Below are 22,134 nucleotides of genomic sequence, written 5' to 3'. Positions count from 1 at the left end.
GTGGTTATAATCAGCCCGGCTCTGAAGTCAGGTGGACCCCAACTTCATTTGCTAATCATTATATCCTTGGGCCAGTTACGTAATCTCTGTGAGCTTGATGTTCTTATCTTTAAGTCAGGGGTGGATACACAATATGGAACGTTCTGAGGATTAAATCGATCTGTTCCTCTAACAAATTTAATTAAGCACTTACTATGTGCCAAACACTGTTTTAGGTGCTAGAGATAACAACAGTCAGTGAAGTAAAACTGACAAAAAAAATTGAAGTAGAAAGGAAATTAAGTAAAATGGATAGCCTGTATTGCCGTTTTAATAGACTGCAGAGAAAAATAAACCAGAGGCGCACGGGGATTATCTGGTTGATGGGGCATATGGGGTTTTGCAACTTTAAAAGACGGTGTTTGAGGAAGGCTCACTGAAATGACACTGACACCAAAGACCCTAAGGGAACCATATATATATGGGGATAATGTGATCCTGGCAGAGGCAACAGCGGGTGGAGAGGCATTATGCTGGGAGTATAGCTGGTTTTCAAGGAACAGCAGGACCAAGGGAGAGAGTAACATAAGATTATTGTCATTTTAAGAATCATTGGAAAGGCTCTCACAGTTCATCTCTGCCAAGGGTATATATTGTATTGCTGCTGGTCCAAAAGTAGAAGGCCTTTTCAGAATTGGAAATTTTAACTTTGGAAGCAAGGAATTAGGAAAGGCAAAATATGTTGTGAGATCCTTAAAGCTCATTGGGCTGAATTGCTGAAACATATAAGAATGGATAGAAAAGTTTATCCTTTTGTCTCTGATAAGATCTTTGAATTTAGTTAATGATATATATCATAGACTTTAACGATTTCCAGGAAATCTGTGTCCTAACAGCAAGACCTTCCAGATATTTAGTTTGGTTGTATAATTCTTTTGAGGAACTAAAAGGCTAACGTTACAGTATTTGTGATTTCATATTAGACTAGAATTTGGAAGATTTGGGGTTTTATTCCCCAATAGAGGCTTTTCCTAGAATTCTCATTGGATCCAATCTCTAAAGGCTAGGGAAGCTGTTTTCCATGACATCACTCTTGGACTACCTCTAGTCGTAGTGTGGAATAAGCAGAGAAGCATTAAAGTCCTTTGATGAAAAATAGCATTCAAGCAGGGGTATTTTTTTTCTTATAAGGCTTCTTGTATTACCAGATGACTAAATGCTAAACATACCTGAAAAGTGAAGTAATTTGGATAATAGATGCCAGTCTGGAGGCTGGAGGACCCAGGGCCTTCCTGATAGCTTAGTTAAATGGTCATTTGCAATTTGGTACTGAGTTATAAAAGTATTTTAATAACACAGAATTTTCAGTATTAAACTTACACAACCTCTCCTCCTATATTAAAGTGAGTTCTCAATTTGAATAGTGTATTGAGAGTAAAGTGACTGCTGATAGAGCTAAAAAGTCTGTCTTTAAATTTGTCTTTTTAGATTGGTATGTTGAGAAGTTGGGTGCTTTGAGATTGTTGGATTTACATTTTTTATTTTATAGGTTACCAAAGTGAGAAATGTTATGACTCAGAAATTAATTCTGTTTTTATCTGTAGTAAGCCTTTCCATTCCCTTTTCAATGTGTAAGTGTGGCATTTTCTGCATAGGCGTCAATTTTGGTAGGAGAACAGGTTGGGGATGAAGATAGTATGAAGTCATTTAAATTTTTTATTGAGCATAAGTGTATTATATCAACCTCTGAGAATCTAGCTTTTGCATTGAATACCTTAACCTTTTGTATGAATTTTCAAGCAGCTGTGGAAGGAATGTGAAAGTAATACATTCTTGCTTATGGCATAAACATGGAGGTTAATTTTGAAATGTCTTTTAATTAATTGCCTAGAATTTTGCCTTCACATCAGAATGGCAGCCTTATAACTGAAAAGGAAGCATTTAATTACTTTGCCTTTAATTTCCTGTCCAGTTTTACCCCACCAGACTTCTTTCTTTACTAGTCACTAGAGAGTTTGAACTGTTCAAAAATTCTGTGATACAAATAGCAGTAATAGTCTTCCAGGGCAGAGGTAGGAAGAGGTTGAGGGGTGTGTGTGTGTGTGTGTGTGTGTGTGTGCGCGTGTGCGCGCATCTGTGTGTGTGTGTGTGTGTTATCACTTATCTCTTGTCATTCTTTCAGTTCTTCTTAAGCATGTGGTCTCAGGACTTGTTTGTATTTTTAAAAATTAGTAGGGGCTGGGCTTGGTGGCTCATACCTGTAATCCCAGCACTAAGAGAGGCCAGGGCGGGTGGATCGCTTAAGGCCAGGAGTTTGAGACCACACTGGGCAACATGGCAAAGCCCCATCTCTACTAAGAATACAAAAATTGGGCAGGTGTGGTGGTGGACGCCTGTAATCCCAGCTACTGAGGAGGCTGAGGCAGGAGAATCACTTGAATCCCAGAACGAGGTTGCAGTGAGCCGAGATCTCGTTGCTGTACTCCAGCCTGGGTGACAGAGCAAGACTGTCTCAAAAAAAAAATAAATAGGCCGGGCACAGTGGCTCAAGCCTGTAATCCCAGCACTTTGGGAGGCCGAGGCGGGTGGATCACAAGGTCGAGAGATCGAGACCATCCTGGTCAACATGGTGAAACCCTGTCTCTACTAAAAATACAAAAAATTAGCTGGGCATGGTGGCACGTGCCTGTAATCCCAGCTACTCAGGAGGCCAAGGCAGGAGAAGGGGAGGCGAGGTTGCGGTGAGCCGAGATGGCGCCATTGCACTCCAGCCTGGGTAACAAGAGCGAAACTCCGTCTCAAAAAAATAAATAAATAAATAGATAGATAGATAGATAAAAAGTCTATTGTATGGCAACAGAAATAACTTTTTTTTTTTTTTTTTTTGGAGACAGTTTCGCTCTTGTTACCCAGGCTGGAGTGCAATGGCACGATCTCGGCTCACCGCAACCTCTGCCTCCTAGGTTCAGGCAATTCTCCTGTCTCAGCCTCCTGAGTAGCTGGGATTACAGGCACGCGCCACCATACCCAGCTAATTTTTTGTATTTTTGGTAGAGACGGGGTTTCATCTTGTTGACCAAGATGGTCTCGATCTCTTGACCTTGTGATCCACCCGCCTCGACCTCCCAAAGTGCTGGGATTACAGGCTTGAGCCACCGTGCCCGGCAGAAATAACATTTTTATATGGAAAAGAACTTTTCTAAAACACTTAAGAACATGGTGAAAAGAGCAGCATTGTTTTATATTTTTGCAAATCTCTTTAAATGTCTGGCTTAATAAAAGCCAATGGGCTTCTCATCAGCTTCTGTGTTCAGTCTGTTGCAATATCACGTATAATGCAAAAACATCTGGAAAACAGAATTGAAGAGAAAAAGACAAATAACTATTTATTTATTTATTTATTTAGAGATAGAATCTTACTCTGTTGCCCAAACTGGTGTGCGGTGGTGCAGTCTTGGCTCACTGAAACCTCTGCCTCCCAGGTTCAAGCAATAATTGTGCAATTCTGGAGTAACTGGGATTAGAGGCACATACCATCATCCCTGGCTAATTTTTGTATTTTTTAATTATCTTGATAATAATTTTGACATTGGGAAGCCCCTTTAGTGGGGTCTGGGATCTTTTAGGACAACTGGATCCACTTGTTCCCAGTGTGGGTAACACCCCTCGTGGGCACCGAGGAAGGAGAACTGCCCAGACCCCAGGCACAACTAGTGCCTGAAGAATATCTTAGTTCATAGTGTTACTGCTCAGTTGTTTCCTTTATATAATCCTTCATATATAATATATTAGTTTATAGAATTAGTGCTTGAAGTGTAACTTACTGCTTACATATATCTAGTTTATATAATCATACTTAATACTTACGTCTAGCATACTTAGTTCTATATAATCTTTCTAATCATATAGGTATTGTAGTCGGAGCTGTACTGACACATTTAGTGCTGATTTATATAATGCTTCTATATAACCATATAGTAGTTTGTAGTAGGAGGAATGCCTAGAGCAGTCACAGAACAGGAGCAGTCCATGGGAAAACAGCCAGACCAGAACAAGAACCAAAGATCCAGGCAGTGGCGTCCCTGCCTGAAAGGGCATATGCTGTAAGGCAGGCTTGGAGCAAGTGCCTCTCCTCCTAATAAAGGAGTTGTAGTACCTTGCATCCAGTTCCTGTGGAAAGTAGGCCTCAGGCCTGAGATCCTGGAAGTAACCAAGGAAGAAGAACCCCTCTGGTGTGACCAGTCACGGCAGCTGTACACCCTGTCAGTGTTTTCTTGCTTCTGTGCTAGCTCAAATCATCCTCCCATAAATATCTTAAGAGAAGAGCACAAGTCTGTCAGCTCCCACTGCATTAAGCTTACAGTATCCTTCTATTAGAAATCCTTTGAAGTCTCCAGCCCCCAGATAAGAAGTGTTACGCACGACACCTGTTGCACACAGCCCACCTCCTTGCCTTGGTGACTTAATGGGAATGGACCCCTTTTCTGCACACTGCCCTCTACTACTGTGCACGGCACGGCCCCCTGCTGCACATGGCCCACCTCTCTGCCCAGGTGACATAATGGGGTGGCCCCCTCGCTTGAGACTCATGTAATTATATATGCCCTGTTACTAAGCCTATAGATGATGACCTCACTCACAACCCTGCCCCCTGCTTGTACCTAATAAATACAGATGCCCTTGGGCATTTCGGGGCCTTTGCTGATCTCTGCTCACAGGTGGTGTGGCTGGCCGAGTCCAGATGCTCTTCACCAGTTCTTCAGTGTCCTGTCTCTTTATTTGTCGGATCCTGCACCTCAACACAGCATAAGGGACACCCCACGACCCTGTGGGGCCCCTACGGCCCTATAACCAGATCATGCTTTGAGAATTCCTGTACTAACCATTCTTCTGCACAAAAATGTGAGGCTTTTTAAAAGTATATATATATATATATAGTCAGTACAAAGGTTATGAAACAAGAACCACTTTTCAATATTTCTTTCCTGGTAGTGTAAGTATGCATTGTCATTTGGCCTAATTTAAGTTGGTTCCCCTCTTGAAAAAAAAAGTACCATTTGAAATTCTGAAGGCCAAGTGTAAAGTGTTGATAAACCTATGTATGAAAAGTGAGGATACAGAATTTTTGTACATTGAACATTTTGTCAGTAAATATCTGTTCTCAAAACCTCTTAAATTTTTTCTCCAGCACTCATAGATTGAAAGAGTTCTTAAAGTTTTTGTTAGTTTTACAGTGACTAGTTTTTTCTTTTGGGGGAGTGGGGCCAGGCACTCCTTACTGAGTACACTGCGGCCGCCATCGCCTCTGTCATCGCAAAATAATTCTTATAATAGTTTTCTTCCTTATATTGATGTAATTTGGTACTTAGATTTTTTTTCAGAGACAGGGTCTTGTTCTCTTGCCCAGCCTGGAGTACAGTGGCTGCGTCATGGTTCACTGCAAGCTTGATATCCTTAGCTCAAGCGATTTTCCTGCCTCAGCCTCCCAAGTAGCTGGGGCTACAGGAGTATGCTACCATGCTCTGCTATTTAAAAAAATTGTTCAGAGGCTGGGCATGGTGGCTCATGCCTATAATCCTGGCACTATGGGAGGCCGAGGCAGGTGGATCATGAGGTCAGGAGTTCTAGAGCAGCCCGGCCAAGATGGTGAAACCCGGTCTCCACCAAAAATACAAAAATTAGCTGGGCATAGTGGTGGATGCTTGTAGTCCCAGCTACTCGGGGGGCTGAGGCAGAGAATTACTTGAACCCAGGAGGTGGAGGTTGTACTGAGCTAAAATTGAGCCGTTGCACTCCAGCCTAGGTGACTCTGTCTCAAAAAAAAAAAAAATTTTTTTTTTTTTTTAGGCCAGGTGCAGTGGCTCATGCCAGTAATCCCAACACTTTGGGAGGCTGAAGCATGCAGATCACAAGGTCAGGAGTTCGAGACCAGCCTGGCCTATATGATGAAACGCCATCTCTACTGAAAATGCTAAAATGAGCTGGGTGTGGTGGCTCACAGGTCCCAGCTATTTGGGAGGCTGACACAGGAGAATTGCTTGAACCTGGGAGGCAGAGGTTGTAGTGAGCCAAGATTGTGCAACTGCACACCAGTCTGGGTGACAGAGTGAGACTCTGTCTCAAAGAAAATTTTTTTTTGTAGAGAAGAGGTCTGGCCACATTGCCCACGCTGGTCTTGAACTACTGGATCAAGCAATCCTCGTGCCTTGCCTCTCAGAACATTGTACCCAGTTAAAGAATTATGTACATTTTGTACATTTTTCTTTTCTTCTTTCTTTCTACCTTTCTTCCTTTCTTTTTCTTTCTTTCTTTTTTTTTTTTTTTTTTTTTTTTTGATACAGCCTCACTGTGTTGCCCAGGCTGGAGTTCAGTGGTGGATTAGGCTGAGTGCAACCTCAGCCTCACAGGCTCAATTTATCCTCTGACCTCAGCCTCCTGAGTACTTGGGACTACAGTCGTACACCACCACATCTGACTAATTTTTGTATTTTTAGTAGAGATGGGGTTTCTCCATGTTGGTCAGACTGGTCTCCCAACTCCTGACCTCAGGTGACCCCACCTTGGCCTCCCAAAGTGCTGGGATTACGAGATTGAGCCACCGCACCCAGCATATTTTGTATTTTTTGCAAGTAGAATCTAATCTGTTTTTTTTTTTTTCTTTTGGGAGATAGGCCCTTACTCTGTTGACCAGGCTGGAGTGCAGTGGTACCATCTTGGCTTACTGCAACCTCTGCCTCCTGGGCTCAAGCAATCCTCTTGCCTCAGCCTCCCAAGTAGCTGAGACAACAGGCACACATTGCCACACCCAGCTAATTTTTGCAGAGGTAGGGTTTTGATATGTTGCCCAGGCTAGAATCTAGTCTTAACTTTATTTCTAACTACTAGTTGTATGACCTTGAATTTAAAAATACTAGTTCACTCATGGATGTTACTGTCTGCATCTGTGGAGTTAGAGTTGACATGGGTCCTGAGTCCTGAGAAACTGTACTGAGAAGGTGGGCTCTGGGGGGTTTCTTCAAAGTTAACTAGATCAGGCTTACTATTCTGGCTGCAGGAGTACCACATGAAGGGGCATGATAATAAACCTTGATGTTATGGTGTACTTAAGGTCGATGCACCATTCTAAGTGCTTTACATGCATTAACTCATTTAATCCTCTCAGCATCCTGTAAGGTGGGTTATATTAGTATTATTAGTACTCCTTTTTTTTTTTTTTTTTAGACAGGGTCTCACTCTGTTGCCCAGGCTGGAGTGCAGTGGTGCGATCTCGGCTCACTGCAACCTCCACCTCGTGGGTTCAAGCGATTCTCCCTCCTCAACCTCCTGAGTAGCTGGGATTACAGGTGTGAGCCACAATGCCCGGCTAATTTTTTTTTTTTTTTTTTTGTATTTTCAGTAGAGACGGGGTTTCACCATGTTGGCCAGCTGGTCTTGAACTCTTGAACTCAAGTGATCTGCCCGCCTTGGCCTCCCAAAGTGCTGGGATTACAGGTGTGAGCTACTGCAATTTATTTATTTATTTATTTGAGATAGTTTCACTCTTGTTGCCCAGGCTGGAGTGCAATGGTGCAATCTCGGCTCACTGCAACCTCTGCCTCCCGGGTTCAAGTGATTCTCCTGCCTCAGCCTCCCAAGTAGCTGGGATTACAGGTGCCAGCCACCACACCCAGCTAATTTTTGTATTTGTAGTAGAGATGGGATTTCACCACGTCAGGCAGGCTGGTCTCAAACTCCTGACCTCAGGTGATCTGCCCACCTTGGCCTCCCAGAGTGCTGGGATTACAGGCATGAGCCATTGTGCCTGGCCCAGATGTTAGGTTTTAGAGCACAGAGATGCTGAGTAGCTTGCGCCAATGTCACAGAACTAAAAAGAGGTAGGACCACACTTCTTAATACTTTCATCTAGAGTCTGTATCATGTTGGTCACATAATCAGAGTATTTCTTTTTTTTTTTTGAGACGGAGTTTCACTCTTGTTACCCAGGCTGGAGTGCAATGGCGCGATCTCGGCTCACTGCAACCTCCGCCTCCTGGGTTCAGGCAATTCTCCTGCCTCAGCCTCCTGAGTAGCTGGGATTACAGGCACGCGCCACCATGCCCAGCTAATTTTTTGTATTTTTAGTAGAGACGGGGTTTCACCATGTTGACCCAGGATGGTCTTGATCTCTTGACCTCGTGATCCACCCGCCTCGGCCTCCCAAAGTGCTGGGATTACAGGCTTGAGCCACCAAGCCCGGCTATCACTGAGTATTTCAGTGTTTTCTGCTTAATACGAGTTTACCATAAAAGTGTAAAATGCTGCTGCTGCTCTAAAGCTATTAGTCTTACTGATAAATGCGCTAAGCTTTTTAGATAGAAAATAAGTTATTGCATATGTCTCGGCTATCACAGATTAGTTTTAGAAGCTTGTTTATATCAGGTAAACTTCACGAATGCATTGCTGAGAGTTTAAAAGTAGCTATAGTTTATTTAATTGCATGTGTACATAAGTGTGTTGCACATTTACAAAATCATATTAAAAGAATGAGAATTTTAGGACTAAAAATATTTTAGAGATCATGTCTAGTCCTCTTAATTTTACGGACGCAGAGAGAAGGCCAAGAAAGTTTGAGTAGCTTATATTTACTTCTGTTCTAAAACTATTAGTTAGGACTCTTGGTTATAAGTGGAAAAAATCAGCGTAAGGTAGTAAAGAGGAAGAATTTATTCTAAGAATGTAAGGCTCTCTCAGAACCCAAGGGCAGGCAGGCATAGAACTGGGCCTAGCAACTGGGAAAGTGAGGCATTAAGGAGCCCTCCCTGTCCTCTCCTTTTGGCTCTATTCTTTCTCAGTTGACTGCCTTTCTCTGATCTTCAGCCCACATGGCAGACAGAAGTGGGTACCCCCACAGCTGCTCTTTGACATGTTCCAGTTCCAGTCATAAACAGTCAGTACACGTCTCTTTTTCTCTTTGTTTCTCTCTTCTCTCCCCTCGCCTTTGCTAAGTTTCTGTTCGTCTTGATTCATATTTCCCACTCCTGTATGACCATGTGTGACCGTGGCTGGGATCAAAGAGTGGGAGGCTACTTGCTAGGAATCCCTCTTGGCAGGCTGGGTGCCCAGAGGAGAGTGCTGTGTACTCAGGCAGGAGCTGTCTTTACATACGTCGTCTTTGGGGTCTTCTGACTCACAATTTGGCAATCCTCCTCCTCCTCCTGCTGTTTTTTTTTTCCCCCTCTACTTCTCTGCCTTATAATATTTCTACCATAGTTAAGTATCTGGAACCTTGTTTGTTGTTTTTTTTGTCTGTTTTTTTTTTCTTTTGAGAAAGCATAGTTTCTCCTTTTATAAATTTCCTTTATATGGAATATTTTTCAGAAAGGTGAGTGTTAGCTGTTTTAGACCTTTTCAGGTAATGATTAACTGTTGAATAGAGAGGGTAACTTTGACATGAAGTGAAATGTGGTATTTTAGGCATTGTCAAAACAACAGATTAGTGAAACACAAAGCAGTTTACTCTCAAGTATATGTACAGTAATGTCCAGCCTTCTGTTATTAAATCTTCATTAAATGTGACCAATAAATCTTTTTTTATTTTTTTTTAAGGTGGAGTCTTGCTCTGTTGCCCAGGCTGGAGTATAGTGGTGCCATCTTGGCTCACTGCAACCTCTGCCTCCCAGGTTCAAGTGATTCTCCTGCCTCAGCCTCCTGGGTCTACAGGTGCCTGCAATCACACCCGGCTAATTTTTGTACTTTTTGTAGAGACGGAGTTTCACCATTCTGGCCAGGTTGGTCTTGAACTCCTGACCTTGTGATTCACCTGCCTCGGTCTCCCAAAGTGCTGGGATAACAGGTGTGAGCCACTACGCCCGGCCCGATTTTTTTGTTTTTTAATTTTGTTAGAGATGGGGGTCTGTGTTTCTTAGGCTGGTCTTTCAAGTGATCCTCCTGCCTCAGCCTCTTGAGTTGCTTGGTTTAGAGATACAAGCCACTGCTCCCTGCAGACAAATACAGCTTGACAAGACAGAGGGATTGTTGGCGACCATAATGATCCTGGGGGAAAAAAAAAGTAATATCAAATTTTTTATCCAGTTTAATTTGTTTTTTATTGTAATTATTTTTATTATTATTACTATTTTTGGAGATGGGGACTCGCTGTGTTGCTTAGGCTGGTCTCAAACTCCTAGGCTCAAGCAGTCCTCCCGCCTCAGCCTCCCGAATTGTGGGATTACAGGCATGAGCCACCACACCCAAGCTCTATTCTCATTATTTTGAAAACTGATAGTGTGATGTTGATAGCCCTCTTAGAATGGTTATTCAAACACAACACTATATGAGATTCCTTTTATTCCCAGTGTGCATTTTTATATGTAGGAAAATTCTGAGCTCATTAATTTTACCTTTAAAAATAATTCAAGGCTGGGTGTGCTGGTTGCGCCTGTAATCCCAGCACTTTGGGAGGCTGAGGCAGGTGGATCACTTGAGGGTCAGGAGTTTGAGACCAGCTGGCCAACATGGAGAAACCTTGTCTCTCCTAAAAAAAAAAAAAAGAGTTGGGTGTGGTGGCTCATACCTGTAATCCCAGCTACTTGGGAGGCTGAGGCAGGAGAATCACTTGAACCCAGGAAGCAGAGGTTGCAGTAAGCTCTGATTGCACCACTGCACTCCAGCCTGGGCAACAGAGTGAGACTCCGTCTCAAAAAAAAAAGCTGGGTCCAGTGGCATGCCTACCCAAGAGACTGAGGTGGTAGGGTCACTTGAACACAGCAGTTCAAGACTGTTTTATGATCATGCCTGCGAACAGCTACTGCACTCCAGCCTGGGGAACATAGTGAGACCCTGTCTCTAAAAACTAAATAAATAATTCATAGAAACAAGACCAGACTGTTAGCTTACTTTGATCTTAAATGCATTAGTAAAGTTGTTCTGCCAAGCATTGATTACAGTGTCCAGAATATATATTTTTTTCAAATTATAGACAGCCTTCTTGTGTTCTACCTTCCCAAATGAATGATACAGCTTTCAATTAATGGAGTACTAATAAAAATTTGTTATTAATTTCATCTTTTACATACTTTGCTGTCTTAGATAAGTGAAAATTTAATGTGGTCGAATCAATAGGGCTTAAAGATAGGTTGGGGGACAGATGGGAACAAAGAGGCACCTCAAATCTCTCTTGAAAAGATGGGGAATACTGAAAAATCTGATGTCTGTGTAGAATAGAATTAATGATTGTTTAGATATGTTGATTTTGAGATGTCAGAATGGGATCATCCCAAAATAGAGCACCTAGAAGTGTCTACCAGGGATTTGATTCAACGTTTATATGGACTGGAGTAAGGCTAGAGATCTGGATAGAGATTATGCAAGTATTGATGAAATTAAGTAAAAACTGTGGATTTAGGTGAGATCATTTAGGGAGACATAGTGTTTAGATGAGAAAAGAGGCAAGAACAGAATCCTAGGGAATACCAATGTTTAAAGGGTAGCTCAGAAAAATGAGCCCATGAAGGAGATTGAGAAATGAGCAGCCCAAGACTAGGAACCGAATCAGGAGCACAGTGTCAAGGAGCTGAGAGTGTGATGAGCTGAGCATGAGTTACACTACAGAAGTATCCAGAGAAATAGGGACTAGGATGTAAGCTCTGAATTGGACCAATTAGAGCTCGCTGCAACCTCCACCTCCCAAGTTCAAGCAATTCTCCTGCCTCAGCCTCCTGAGAAGCTGGGACTACAGGTGCATGCCACCACACCCAGCTAATTTTTATATTTTTAGTAGAGATGGAATTTCACCATGTTGGCCAGGCTGGTCTCAAACTACTGACCTCAGATGATCCACCCTCCTCGGCCTCCCAAAGTGCTGGGATTATAGGCATGTGCCCCCACACCCAGCCTTTAATTTTTATATTTTTAGTAGAGACAGGGTTTTACCATGTTACCCAGGCTGGTCTCGATCTCTTGACCTCAAGTGGTCCACCTTAGCTTTGCAAAGTGCTGGGATTACAGGTGTGAGCCACTGCACCCGGCCCCAGGCCCCAGTTTTGAAGTCTTCATTAAATGTGGGAGAGTGATTGATCAGAAGATGTGTATGGAAGTGACAAGGGATGATGGAAAATGGATTTTTATTGAGCAAAGGGCCAGGTTTTAGAAAAAGAACAATAGAAAGCTAAGAGAAAGAAAGCTTGGAAAGTAGGTCTGTAAGCTCTAAAGGTTTTCTTTTTTTTTTTTTTTTTTTTTTTGAGATGGAGTCTCACTCTGTCACCCAGGCTGCAGTGGAGCGATTTTGGCTCACTGCAACCTCTGTGCCTCCCAGGTGGTTGTTCACAGGATTCCCCTGCCTTAGCCTTCTGAGTAGCTGGGACTACAGGCGTGTGCCACCACTTCTGGCTATTTTTATTTATTTATTTTTTGTATTTTTAGTAGAGGTGGGGTTTCACCATATTGGTCAGGCTAGTCTTAAACTCTGACCTCGTGATCTGCCTACCTCGGCCTCCCAAAGTGCTGGGATTACAGGCATGAGCCACCGCGCCTGGCCAAAAGTATTTTTTTTTTTTCTCTCCAAGATGCATGGGAGTAGGGATAGAGGTTGAAGGCAGGAGACCTGGAAGCTGTGACTTTTAGGAAAACTATGTCTCATTTAAATCAGGTTGAAGAGGGAACTTTCTGTGACCAACCTGAGCATGTAGGGGAGTTTGTTTACATTGAAGTAAGGTTCCACAGGGCACAGTGGAAAAGTTAGGGAGAGAATTTAGGGATGGAAGATGGGACATTGGGAAGGAAGCTGGGAGCTATGTAAGGATGAGAATTAATAAGATAGATGGCCTGGGAGAGGTATGTGAAAAGGAGAATATTAATTTGCTTCATAAATAGTCCAATAGATTGAATTAGTGGCTGGGCGCAGTGGCTCATGCCTGGAACCCCGGCATTTTGGGAGGCTGAGGCAGAAGGTTTACCTGAGGTCAGGGGTTTGAGACCAGTAGTCCCAGCTCTGGACAACAGAGTGAGACTTGTTCCCCCGCCCCCTCCCAAAAATTAAACTGAATTGGTTTATTCTGCTGTATTTAAGAAATCTAAGTATAGTTCTCTGCTATTTAAGCTTCATTTCTCTGATAATGGAAAGAGGTTTAATTTCCTTAAATTATATATTTGGGTTTTTTTGTGTGTGTTTTTTTTGAGACAGTTTCGCTCTTGTTACCCAGGCTGGAGTGCAATGGCGCAATCTTGGCTCACCGCAACCTCCGCCTCCTGGGTTCAAGCAATTCTCCTGCCTCAGCCTCCCGAGTAGCTGGGATTACAGGCGCGCGCCACCATGCCCAACTAATTTTTGTATTTTTAGCAGAGACGGGGTTTCACCTTGTTGACCAGGATGGTCTCGATCTCTTGACCTCGTGATCTACCCGCCTCGGCCTCCCAAAGTGCTGGGATTACAGGCTTGAGCCACCGCGCCCAGCCATATTTGTATTTTTAAATACATGAGCATTACATCATTATTGTGTTTTTTTGTTTTTTTGTTTTTTCTTCCTGAGACGGAGTTTCGCTCTTGTTACCCAGGCTGGAGTGCAATGGCGCGATCTTGGCTCACCGCAGCCTCCACCTCCTGGGTTCAAGCAATTCTCCTGCCTCAGCCTCCCGAGTAGCTGGGACTACAGGCGTGCGCCACCATGCCCAGCTAATTTTTGTATTTTTAGTAGAGACGGGGTTTCACCATGTTGACCAGGATGGTCTCGATCTCTTGACCTCGTGATCCACCTGCCTCAGCCTCCCAAAGTGCTGGGATTACGGGCGTGAGCCACCGCGCCAATTGTTTTTTTAAGTAAGGGTAATGAGGTAATTACAAAGGAAAACCCTCTCCTGAAAACCCACTACACAGGTACATCATTTTGGTATATATTTCTCCAGACTTTTTCTCATCTAACAAATATATGTGTATTTAGTTTTCGAAGATGTACTCAGTATACTGCAGTCACTTGCTTTTTTTCATGCAATATCTGATAAATATTCTTTGTAAGAACAGTTAAACTATTGACATCATTTTAAATTGTTAGAGTAATTTATTATAGAACTATACCATGTTTTAATAATTTGTTATTGGACTTTTGAATAGTTGCTAATTTTTTAATAGTAAGCTTATACAGAAAAACCTTATATGTACAAGTTAGCTATTTTTTTTTTTTTTTTTGAGACGGAGTTTCGCTCTCGTTACCCAGGCTGGAGTGCAATGGCGCGATCTCGGCTCACCGCAACCTCCGCCTCCTGGGTTCAGGCAATTCTCCTGCCTCAGCCTCCTGAGTAGCTGGGATTACAGGCACGCGCCACCATGCCCAGCTAATTTTTTGTATTTTTAGTAGAGACGGGGTTTCACCGTGTTGACCAGGATGGTCTCGATCTCTCAACCTCGTGATCCACCCGCCTCGGCCTCCCAAAGTGCTGGGATTACAGGCTTGAGCCACCGCGCCCGGCCCAAGTTAGCTATTTATTTTAATATTTCCTATAGGTAAATTTCTAGGAGTTTTCAAGTATACTTTTTAGTTTCATTTTTGTCCCTTTTTTAATAATTTAGTATTTGCCTGTGAAATCCTTTTTATGTTGCTAATTTTAGAACACGTTTAAAGTATATTTGATGAACAGTATGAAATTAGTGGAATAAGCATATATTGTTTGTAAGATAACAATTTACCATTGACACATACATATATGTGTGTGTACACACACACACACACACACACACACACACACACACACACTTTTGAGATGGAGTCTCTCTCTGTCTCCCAGGCCTGAATGCAGTGGTGTGATCTTGGCTCACCTGTCTCAGCCTCCTGAGTAGCTGGGACTACAGGCGCATGCCACCACACCTGGCTAATTTTTGTATTTTTGGTAGAGATGGGGTTTCACTATATTGGTTAGGCTAGTCTTGAACTCCTGACCTCAGGTGATCCACCTGCCTTTGCCTCCCAGAGTGCTGGGATTACAGATGTGAGTCACCGCGTCTGGCTAATATACATACATTATATATATATATACACACACACACACACACACACACAAACACACACACACATATATATATATATATATATATATATGAGAGATAGGGTCTTGCTCTGTTGACCAGGCTTGAGTGCGGTGATGCTATCATAGCTCACTGTAGCCTCAAATTCATGGGCTCAAGGGATTCTCCCACCTCAGCCTCCCAAGTAGCTGGGGCTACCAGCAATGTGCCACCATGCCCAACTACTTTTTAAAATTATTTTGTAGAAACAGGGTTTGCCATCTTGTCCAGGCTGGTCTCCAACTCCTAAGCTCAAGTGATGCTCCTGCCTCAGCCTCCCAAAGTGCTGGAGTTATAGGCATGAACTGCTGCTATATTTTTAATAGATTATTTTCCTTAGGTAAGGAAGCCAAAGACATTAGTCTGCAAACTTTTAGGTTGTCTTCTCCCAAAGGACTTGTACATTTTCGACTTAGGCAGTGGAATTGAGATAATAATAAAAATTGTTAAAACTCTAAGTTAATATAAATGTCTTCTGAATGCTTAGAAGTGATTAACATTGTTGTCTTTGATTACTTTTTTTTCCAGGTGATTCATGGCAGGGGACGTGGAAGGATTCTGTTCCTCCATCCATGATACCAGTGTCTCTGCTGGGTTCAGAGCACTGTATGAGGAGGGATTGCTTCTTGATGTCACTCTGGTTATTGAAGATCATCAGTTCCAGGCCCATAAAGCACTCTTGGCCACCCAGAGTGACTACTTCAGAATTATGTTTACTGCAGACATGAGGGAACGAGATCAAGACAAAATTCATTTAAAAGGTCTAACTGCTACCGGTTTCAGCCACGTCCTGCAATTTATGTACTACGGAACTATAGAACTGAGTATGAATACTGTTCATGAGATTCTTCAGGCTGCCATGTATGTTCAACTTATAGAAGTGGTGAAGTTCTGCTGCTCTTTTCTCTTAGCAAAGATCTGCCTAGAAAATTGTGCAGAAATTATGAGACTCTTAGATGATTTTGGTGTAAATATTGAGGGAGTCAGGGAGAAGTTGGACGCTTTTCTACTAGACAACTTTGTTCCACTCATGTCTAGGCCTGACTTTCTGTCCTATCTGAGTTTTGAGAAGCTCATGTCTTATTTGGATAATGATCATCTAAGCAGGTTCCCAGAGATAGAGCTGTATGAGGCTGTGCAGTCTTGGCTGCGGCATGATAGAAGACGCTGGAGACACACCGATACCATCATTCAGAATATCCGGTTTTGCTTGATGACCCCATCCAGCGTTTTTGAGAAGGTTAGTACATTTGAAAGCAATACACGGTACTCATCATTTAGTTAAGGCAGAGTATGTCTTTATAGATAAGTTTCACACACTTAGTTAGGAGCCAAGAATGAATAACTTACAAGAATACTTTATGTGTAAGAAGCCTGCTTTGTTGTGCATTAGGTTTTGTAAAATACATTTTGTGGGTGAAAGATAAACCAGGTAGGTAGTAGAATTGTTTTATTTTAAAAGTACTTTTAAAGTTGAAGCATAATTGTTTGATGCAAAGTATTACATGTTTCCTGTAGCTTTTCATTTCACAAATTGAGTCTGAACTGGGTCAGGCTAGCTCCCCTTTTAAAAATAAATTCGAGTAATACATGCAGAAATTGGCGTTGAGAAGAGTTCTGTATGATATACATTAATAGAGTTTCCTATTCCTCTAAAATATAGTAAGGACACACAAAATAGCTCTTGAAAATCAATAAGCTCTAATGGTGATTTTCTTCCCTACTCTTCCCTTCTGGTTTTCCCCATTTTACTGCGAATACTAACTAAATTTGACAATGAAAACATGTTATATGTCTAAAAACATCATTTTTTTCATTTCTAAACAAGTAGACTATAAAAATCCTGTATCTACATTGATCAACCATTTCTGGGCACATTTTACCATGTAAATAATTCTCTTAAAGATAGTCTTTCTCTGAAACAGCCTTGCCCTTTTTTTTTTTTTTTTTTTTTGCATATAAGCATTTTCTTTCTTTCTGTCAGTCTTTCTGTCTGTCTTCTTTCTTTTTTTGAGACGGAGTCTCCCTCTTGTCGCCCAGGCTGGAGTGCAGTGGCAAGATCTCAGCTCATTGTAACCTCCACCTCCGGGGTTCAAGCGATTCTTCTCCCTCAGCTTCCCAAGTAGCTGGGATTACAGGCGAGCACCACCATGCCCAGCTAATTTTTGTATTTTTAGTAGAGGTGGTGTTTCACCATGTTGGTCAGGCTGGTTTAGAACTCCTGACCCCATGATCCGCCTGCCTTGGCCTCCTAAAGTGCTGGGATTACAGGAGTGAGCCACACCTGGCCTCTTTTTATTTATTTATTTATTTTTGAGATGGAGTTTCACTCTTGTTGCCCAGGCTGGAGTGCCACGGCATGATCTCAGCTCACTGCAGACTCCGCCTCCTGGGTTCAATCAATTCTTCTGCTTCAGCCTCCCGAGTCGCTGGAATTACAGACGTGTGCCACCACGCTCAGCTAATTCTGTATTTTTAGTACAGATGGGGTTTCTCATGTTGATCAGGCTGGTCTCAAACTCCGGACGATCCGCCCACCGCAGTCTCCCTAAGTGCTTGGATTACAGGTGTGAGCCACCGCTACCCACTAGCATTTTAATTTTTATATCCAAGTCTCACTTGTGATCCTTTCTTGCCCAAAGCTCATAGAGCAGTTTTAGTAATTGCTTAACTTAATTGGTTTCTAATCACATGGTTACCTCTGGGGCTCTGTTTACTTCCTGCATCTTCACTTTTTTTCTAGAAAGCACACTGAAAGCTTGGTCGGTCACCTTTCGTGTTAAATAGTTCCTCAGCTTTAGTTATCAGACCTGGTTATAAAAATATAATATCTGCATAGGAGGGTTGTTTACGCCATTTGAAAAATAGACCCATTTGCGCCTTTGAACAACACTCAGCTGCCTGACATACTTTTTTTCCTCCAGAATGCTGTGAAATGTCATTAACTTAAACTTTTAATAGATAACTTGGTTTTCTGGGTTTTTATCTTTTCGTCTCAGAATGTATTGATATGACAAAAATAATTGAAACTGAAGAATATATTTCTTAATTATTTTTGTTTACTGATAATTAGCCCCACATCAATTATGTAAATCATTTGTCTCTGATGTTTTGATTTTCTTTTTCTATTGTTTTTATTGCTCTCTTTCTCTGGGGAATCGTTTTTTTGAGAAGGAGTCTCGCTCTCCCCCGGGCTGGAGTGCAATGGCGCGACCTCAGCTCACTGCAGCCTCCACCTCCCGGGTTTCAGTGGTTCTCCTGCCTCTGCCTCCTGAGTAGCTGGGATTACAGGCATGCGCCACCACGCCTGGCTAATTTTGTATTTTTAGTAGACGCGGGATTTCTCTCTGTTGGTCAGACTGGTCTTGAACTCCCAACCTCAACCTCAGGTGATCCACCCGCTTTGGCCTCCCAAAGTGTTGGGATGCTGGGATTACAGGTGTGAGCTACCGTGCCCAGCCTTTCTTCCTTTTTTTTTTTTTTTTTTTTTTTTTTTTTTTTTTTTTTTGAGAAAGACCAGACCACCAGTTGTCTCAGTGTGTCCTACATTATGAGTGTATCTGATAATTTCTTTGTGTTGCTGTTAACTTAGTTCCTCTATTCCCTTTATTTTCTATTAACACATCTTCTTAGCACCACATTTTTCAGGACAATTACAGGAAAATGTTGAATGCCAGAAAAAAACTTAGAACACTACTTAATCAAAGTTGTAAGTAGTTTTTATGAACTTTGTATTATGAAGCGAAATAGCTCAATTCTAGGACTAAAATCATCAAGAATTTTGTTCACACTATTCTGTGTTAGGTTTCTTTTAGATTCCTAAAATCCCCTCCCTCTTTTTGATGTAGAACACTTAGATTTAATTTATTGGGATTAAAAGCTAGCTAAAGTGGCAGTGACTCTAGAACTGCACTGTTCAATATGGTCACCACCTGTGGCTCTTATAAACACTTGAAGTGTGGCTAGTCTGAATTGAGATTTCAAAGACTAGGATGATAAAATGAATGTAAATTACCTCAATAATTTTTATATTGGTTACATATTGGGTATATTGAGTTCAACAAATGTATTATCAAAATCAACTTCACTTTTTTTTTTGGTGGGGGGAGACAGAGTCTTGCTGTCGCCCAGGCTGGAGTGCAATGGTGCAGTCTCAGCTCACTGCAACCTCTGTCACCCAGGTTCAAGCAATTCTCTTGCCTTAGCCTCCTCAGTAACTGGCATTACAAGTGTCCACCACCACACCCGGCTAATTTTTTTTTTTTTTTTTTTTTTGAAGAGACAGGGTTTCACTGTCTTAGCCAGGCTGGTCTTGAACTCCGGACTTCGTGATCCACCCGCCTCAGCCTCCCAAAGTGCTGGGATTACAGGCATGAGCTACCACACCTGACAGTAATTTTTATATTTTTGTAGAGATGGGGTTTCACCATGTTGGCCAGGCTGGTCTCGAACTCTTGACCTTGTGATTCACCTGCCTCAGCCTCCGAAAGTGCTGGGATTACAGGCGTGAGCCACCGCGCCCAGCCTGTCCTTTTTACTTTTTGAAATATAGTAGAAAATGTAAAATTTCATCTTTGACTCACATTTGTGGCTCAGATTCTATTTTTATCACACAGCACTGCTCTAGAAGTTAAGATGAGTTGTTCATTAGAAACTGTCTGAATGTGCATACGATAAATAGGCTTTCTCACATACTTAACCCTTCTCCCAGATTCCTAGCCTTTAGAAACGTTATGTACAGTTAGTGTTAAATGAAGTTTCACCTACCTAATGATTCTGTGGAGTGGCTGATGAAGATAGCTCTTAACTGAGTATAGCATCTTTTTGTCAGGATCTTTTCTTTGGCCTCAGAAAAACAAAAAGCAACTATAAAAAGCTTGGGGAAGGAACCCATGGAGTTTTTTGTTTTTTTGGTTTTTTTGAAATGGAGTCTCACTCTGTTGCCTGCGTGGTGCGATCTCGGCTCACTGCAACCTCTGCCTCCCTGGTTCAAGCAATTCTCCTGCCTCAGCCCCCCAGTAGCTAGGATTACAGTCACACACCACCATGCCTGGCATTTATTTATTTATTTATTTATTTATGCATACGACGTAGTCTTGCTCTGTCGCCCAGCCTGGAGTGCAGTAGCTGGGACTACAGGTACATGCCACCATGTCTGGCTAATTTTTTTTTTTTTTTTTTTTTTTTTTTTTTTGAGACAGAGTCTTGCTCTTGTTGCCCAGGCTGGAGTGCAATGGCGCGATCTTGGCTCACTGCAACCTCTGCCTCCTGGGTTCAAGTGATTCTTCTGCCTCAGCCTTCCCAAATAGCTGGGTTTATAGGCGCCTGCTACTACGCCCAGCGAATTTTTTATATTTTTAGGAGAGACGGGGTTTCACCATGTTGGCCAGGCTGGTCTTGAACTACTGACCTGGTGATTCATCTGCCTCGGCCTCCCAAAGTGCTGGGATTACAGGTGTGAGCCACCAGGCCCGGGATTGATTCTTACTTCTTCCTTTGGTAGTAACAGATTTGAGCAGTGACTTAATAGTGTGGGGAAGGGGACATTGTGCCTCAACCCAAGGAAAAGCCCCAGTTTGTTCCAGGGACCCAAATCTTGTCCTCTAGCTGTGCTGAAATCTTTGGGTTTATTCTTCTACAGTATCTATGTAGTCCTCTACTGGATTTTCTCCTTAGGTGAAGATAAGATTGTCTGAACTTTTTGGGTTTTTTTTTTTTTTTTTTTTTTTGGTATACTTTTTTCTTTTACAATTTAAAAAATTTTTCTGTAGATACAGGATCCACTATGTTGCCTGGGCTGGTTTGAGCTGGCCTTGAGCTGGCCTCAAGCTGGCCTCAAGTGATCCTCCTGCCTCAGCCTCCCAAAGTGCTGGGATTACAGACGTGAACCACCATGCTTGGCCAGATTGTCTTAATTTTTGTACTGAGTATTCTATGGGACCATCACCAAAGAGGCCAAGGCTTCCAAATTTCCTGAGTTTCTTAGAGGCAGTAATAACTGTTTATCTGAACGAACACACACACACACACACACACACACACACACAGACATTTATGCTAGGTCATGCACTAAGTGCTCTACTCTACATATGTTCCCGTTTTGTAGATAAAGAAACAGGCTCAGAAAGGTTAAAGATCTTATTCCAGACCAAGTGGCGCTGTCCACACTGAAAGCCGAGGCAGCTTGCTTCCCAATCTGGGACTTCCTGTTACAGCTAATAGAATAGGGAGAAGACCCTAAGGTGCAGGAAGCATGCTGTTAACCTGGGACCCAGCCTGGGTCATTCAGAAGTTGTTACAGAGCTATGAAAATTCTAAGCTATTTATATTAACAAAACATTGCCTAAGGGGCAGGTTCATGTTACAGAGTTGTAAAAATTCTAAGGTGTTTACAGGAACAAAACATAGCTGAAGGGCAAGGCAGGTGGCTTACCCCTGTAATCCCAGCACTTTGGGAGTCTTAGGCGGGAAGATCATTTGAGTCCAGGATTTGGGGACCAGCCTAGGCAGCAACACAGGCAAACCTATCTCTCCCAAAATTTTAACAATTAGTTGGATGTGGTGACGCATGCCTGGAGTCCCAGTAGCTGGGAAGGTTGAGGTGGGAGGATTGCTTGAGCCCGGAAAGTTGAGGTTGCAGTGAGCTATGATTGCGCCACTGCACTCCAGCCTGGACAATAAAATGAGAACCTGTCCCTCCCTCCCCACTTTCCAAAAAAATAAAGGAAAACATAGCATAGGAAATATAATGACACTGAAAAAATATATATATAAAGTGTGGGAAAACTTTGACATGAAAAGCATGTATCTTGGGTTTTCACTGAATAATCAAAGAAATTGAAATTGTAAGGATCTTGTTCTTTGGACATAGTTTAAGTGTTCTTGTGACTTAGATGATCTATAGTGGATTCCTAGTTTTTTAAAACTAGACTACAGTTTCAGTTTTTACTTACGCAAATGTCTGTGGCATTTTTTTTTCTTTTGAGATGGAGTCATGCTCTGTAGCCCAGGCTGGAGTGCAGTGTCGCAATATCGGCTCACTACAACCTCCACCTCCCGGGTCCCAGTTCAAGCAGTTCTCCTACCTCAGCCTCCCTAGTAGCTGGGATTACAGGCATGAGCCA

General features: G+C 42.4%; 1 protein-coding gene across 3 annotated transcripts in view; it reads left to right on the top strand.

Moving 5' to 3' along the window:
• Positions 1-22,134, top strand: part of KLHL15 (kelch like family member 15) — a 48,377-nt gene that overhangs the window by 7,690 nt on the left and 18,553 nt on the right. The window contains exons 1-2 of one of the 3 annotated variants that reach the window (XM_074392271.1): positions 8,060-9,746; positions 15,539-16,250. In XM_074392271.1, the coding sequence (XP_074248372.1) occupies positions 15,546-16,250 (705 nt within the window). In that variant the 5' untranslated portion in view covers positions 8,060-9,746; positions 15,539-15,545. The other 2 variants (XM_074392270.1, XM_003924089.4) reach the window with 2 other exon arrangements.

This window comes from Saimiri boliviensis, chromosome X, assembly GCF_048565385.1.
Source record: "Saimiri boliviensis isolate mSaiBol1 chromosome X, mSaiBol1.pri, whole genome shotgun sequence".
NCBI classification, from domain to species: domain Eukaryota; kingdom Metazoa; phylum Chordata; class Mammalia; order Primates; family Cebidae; genus Saimiri; species Saimiri boliviensis.
This window is presented reverse-complemented; position numbering and strand designations above follow the sequence as displayed.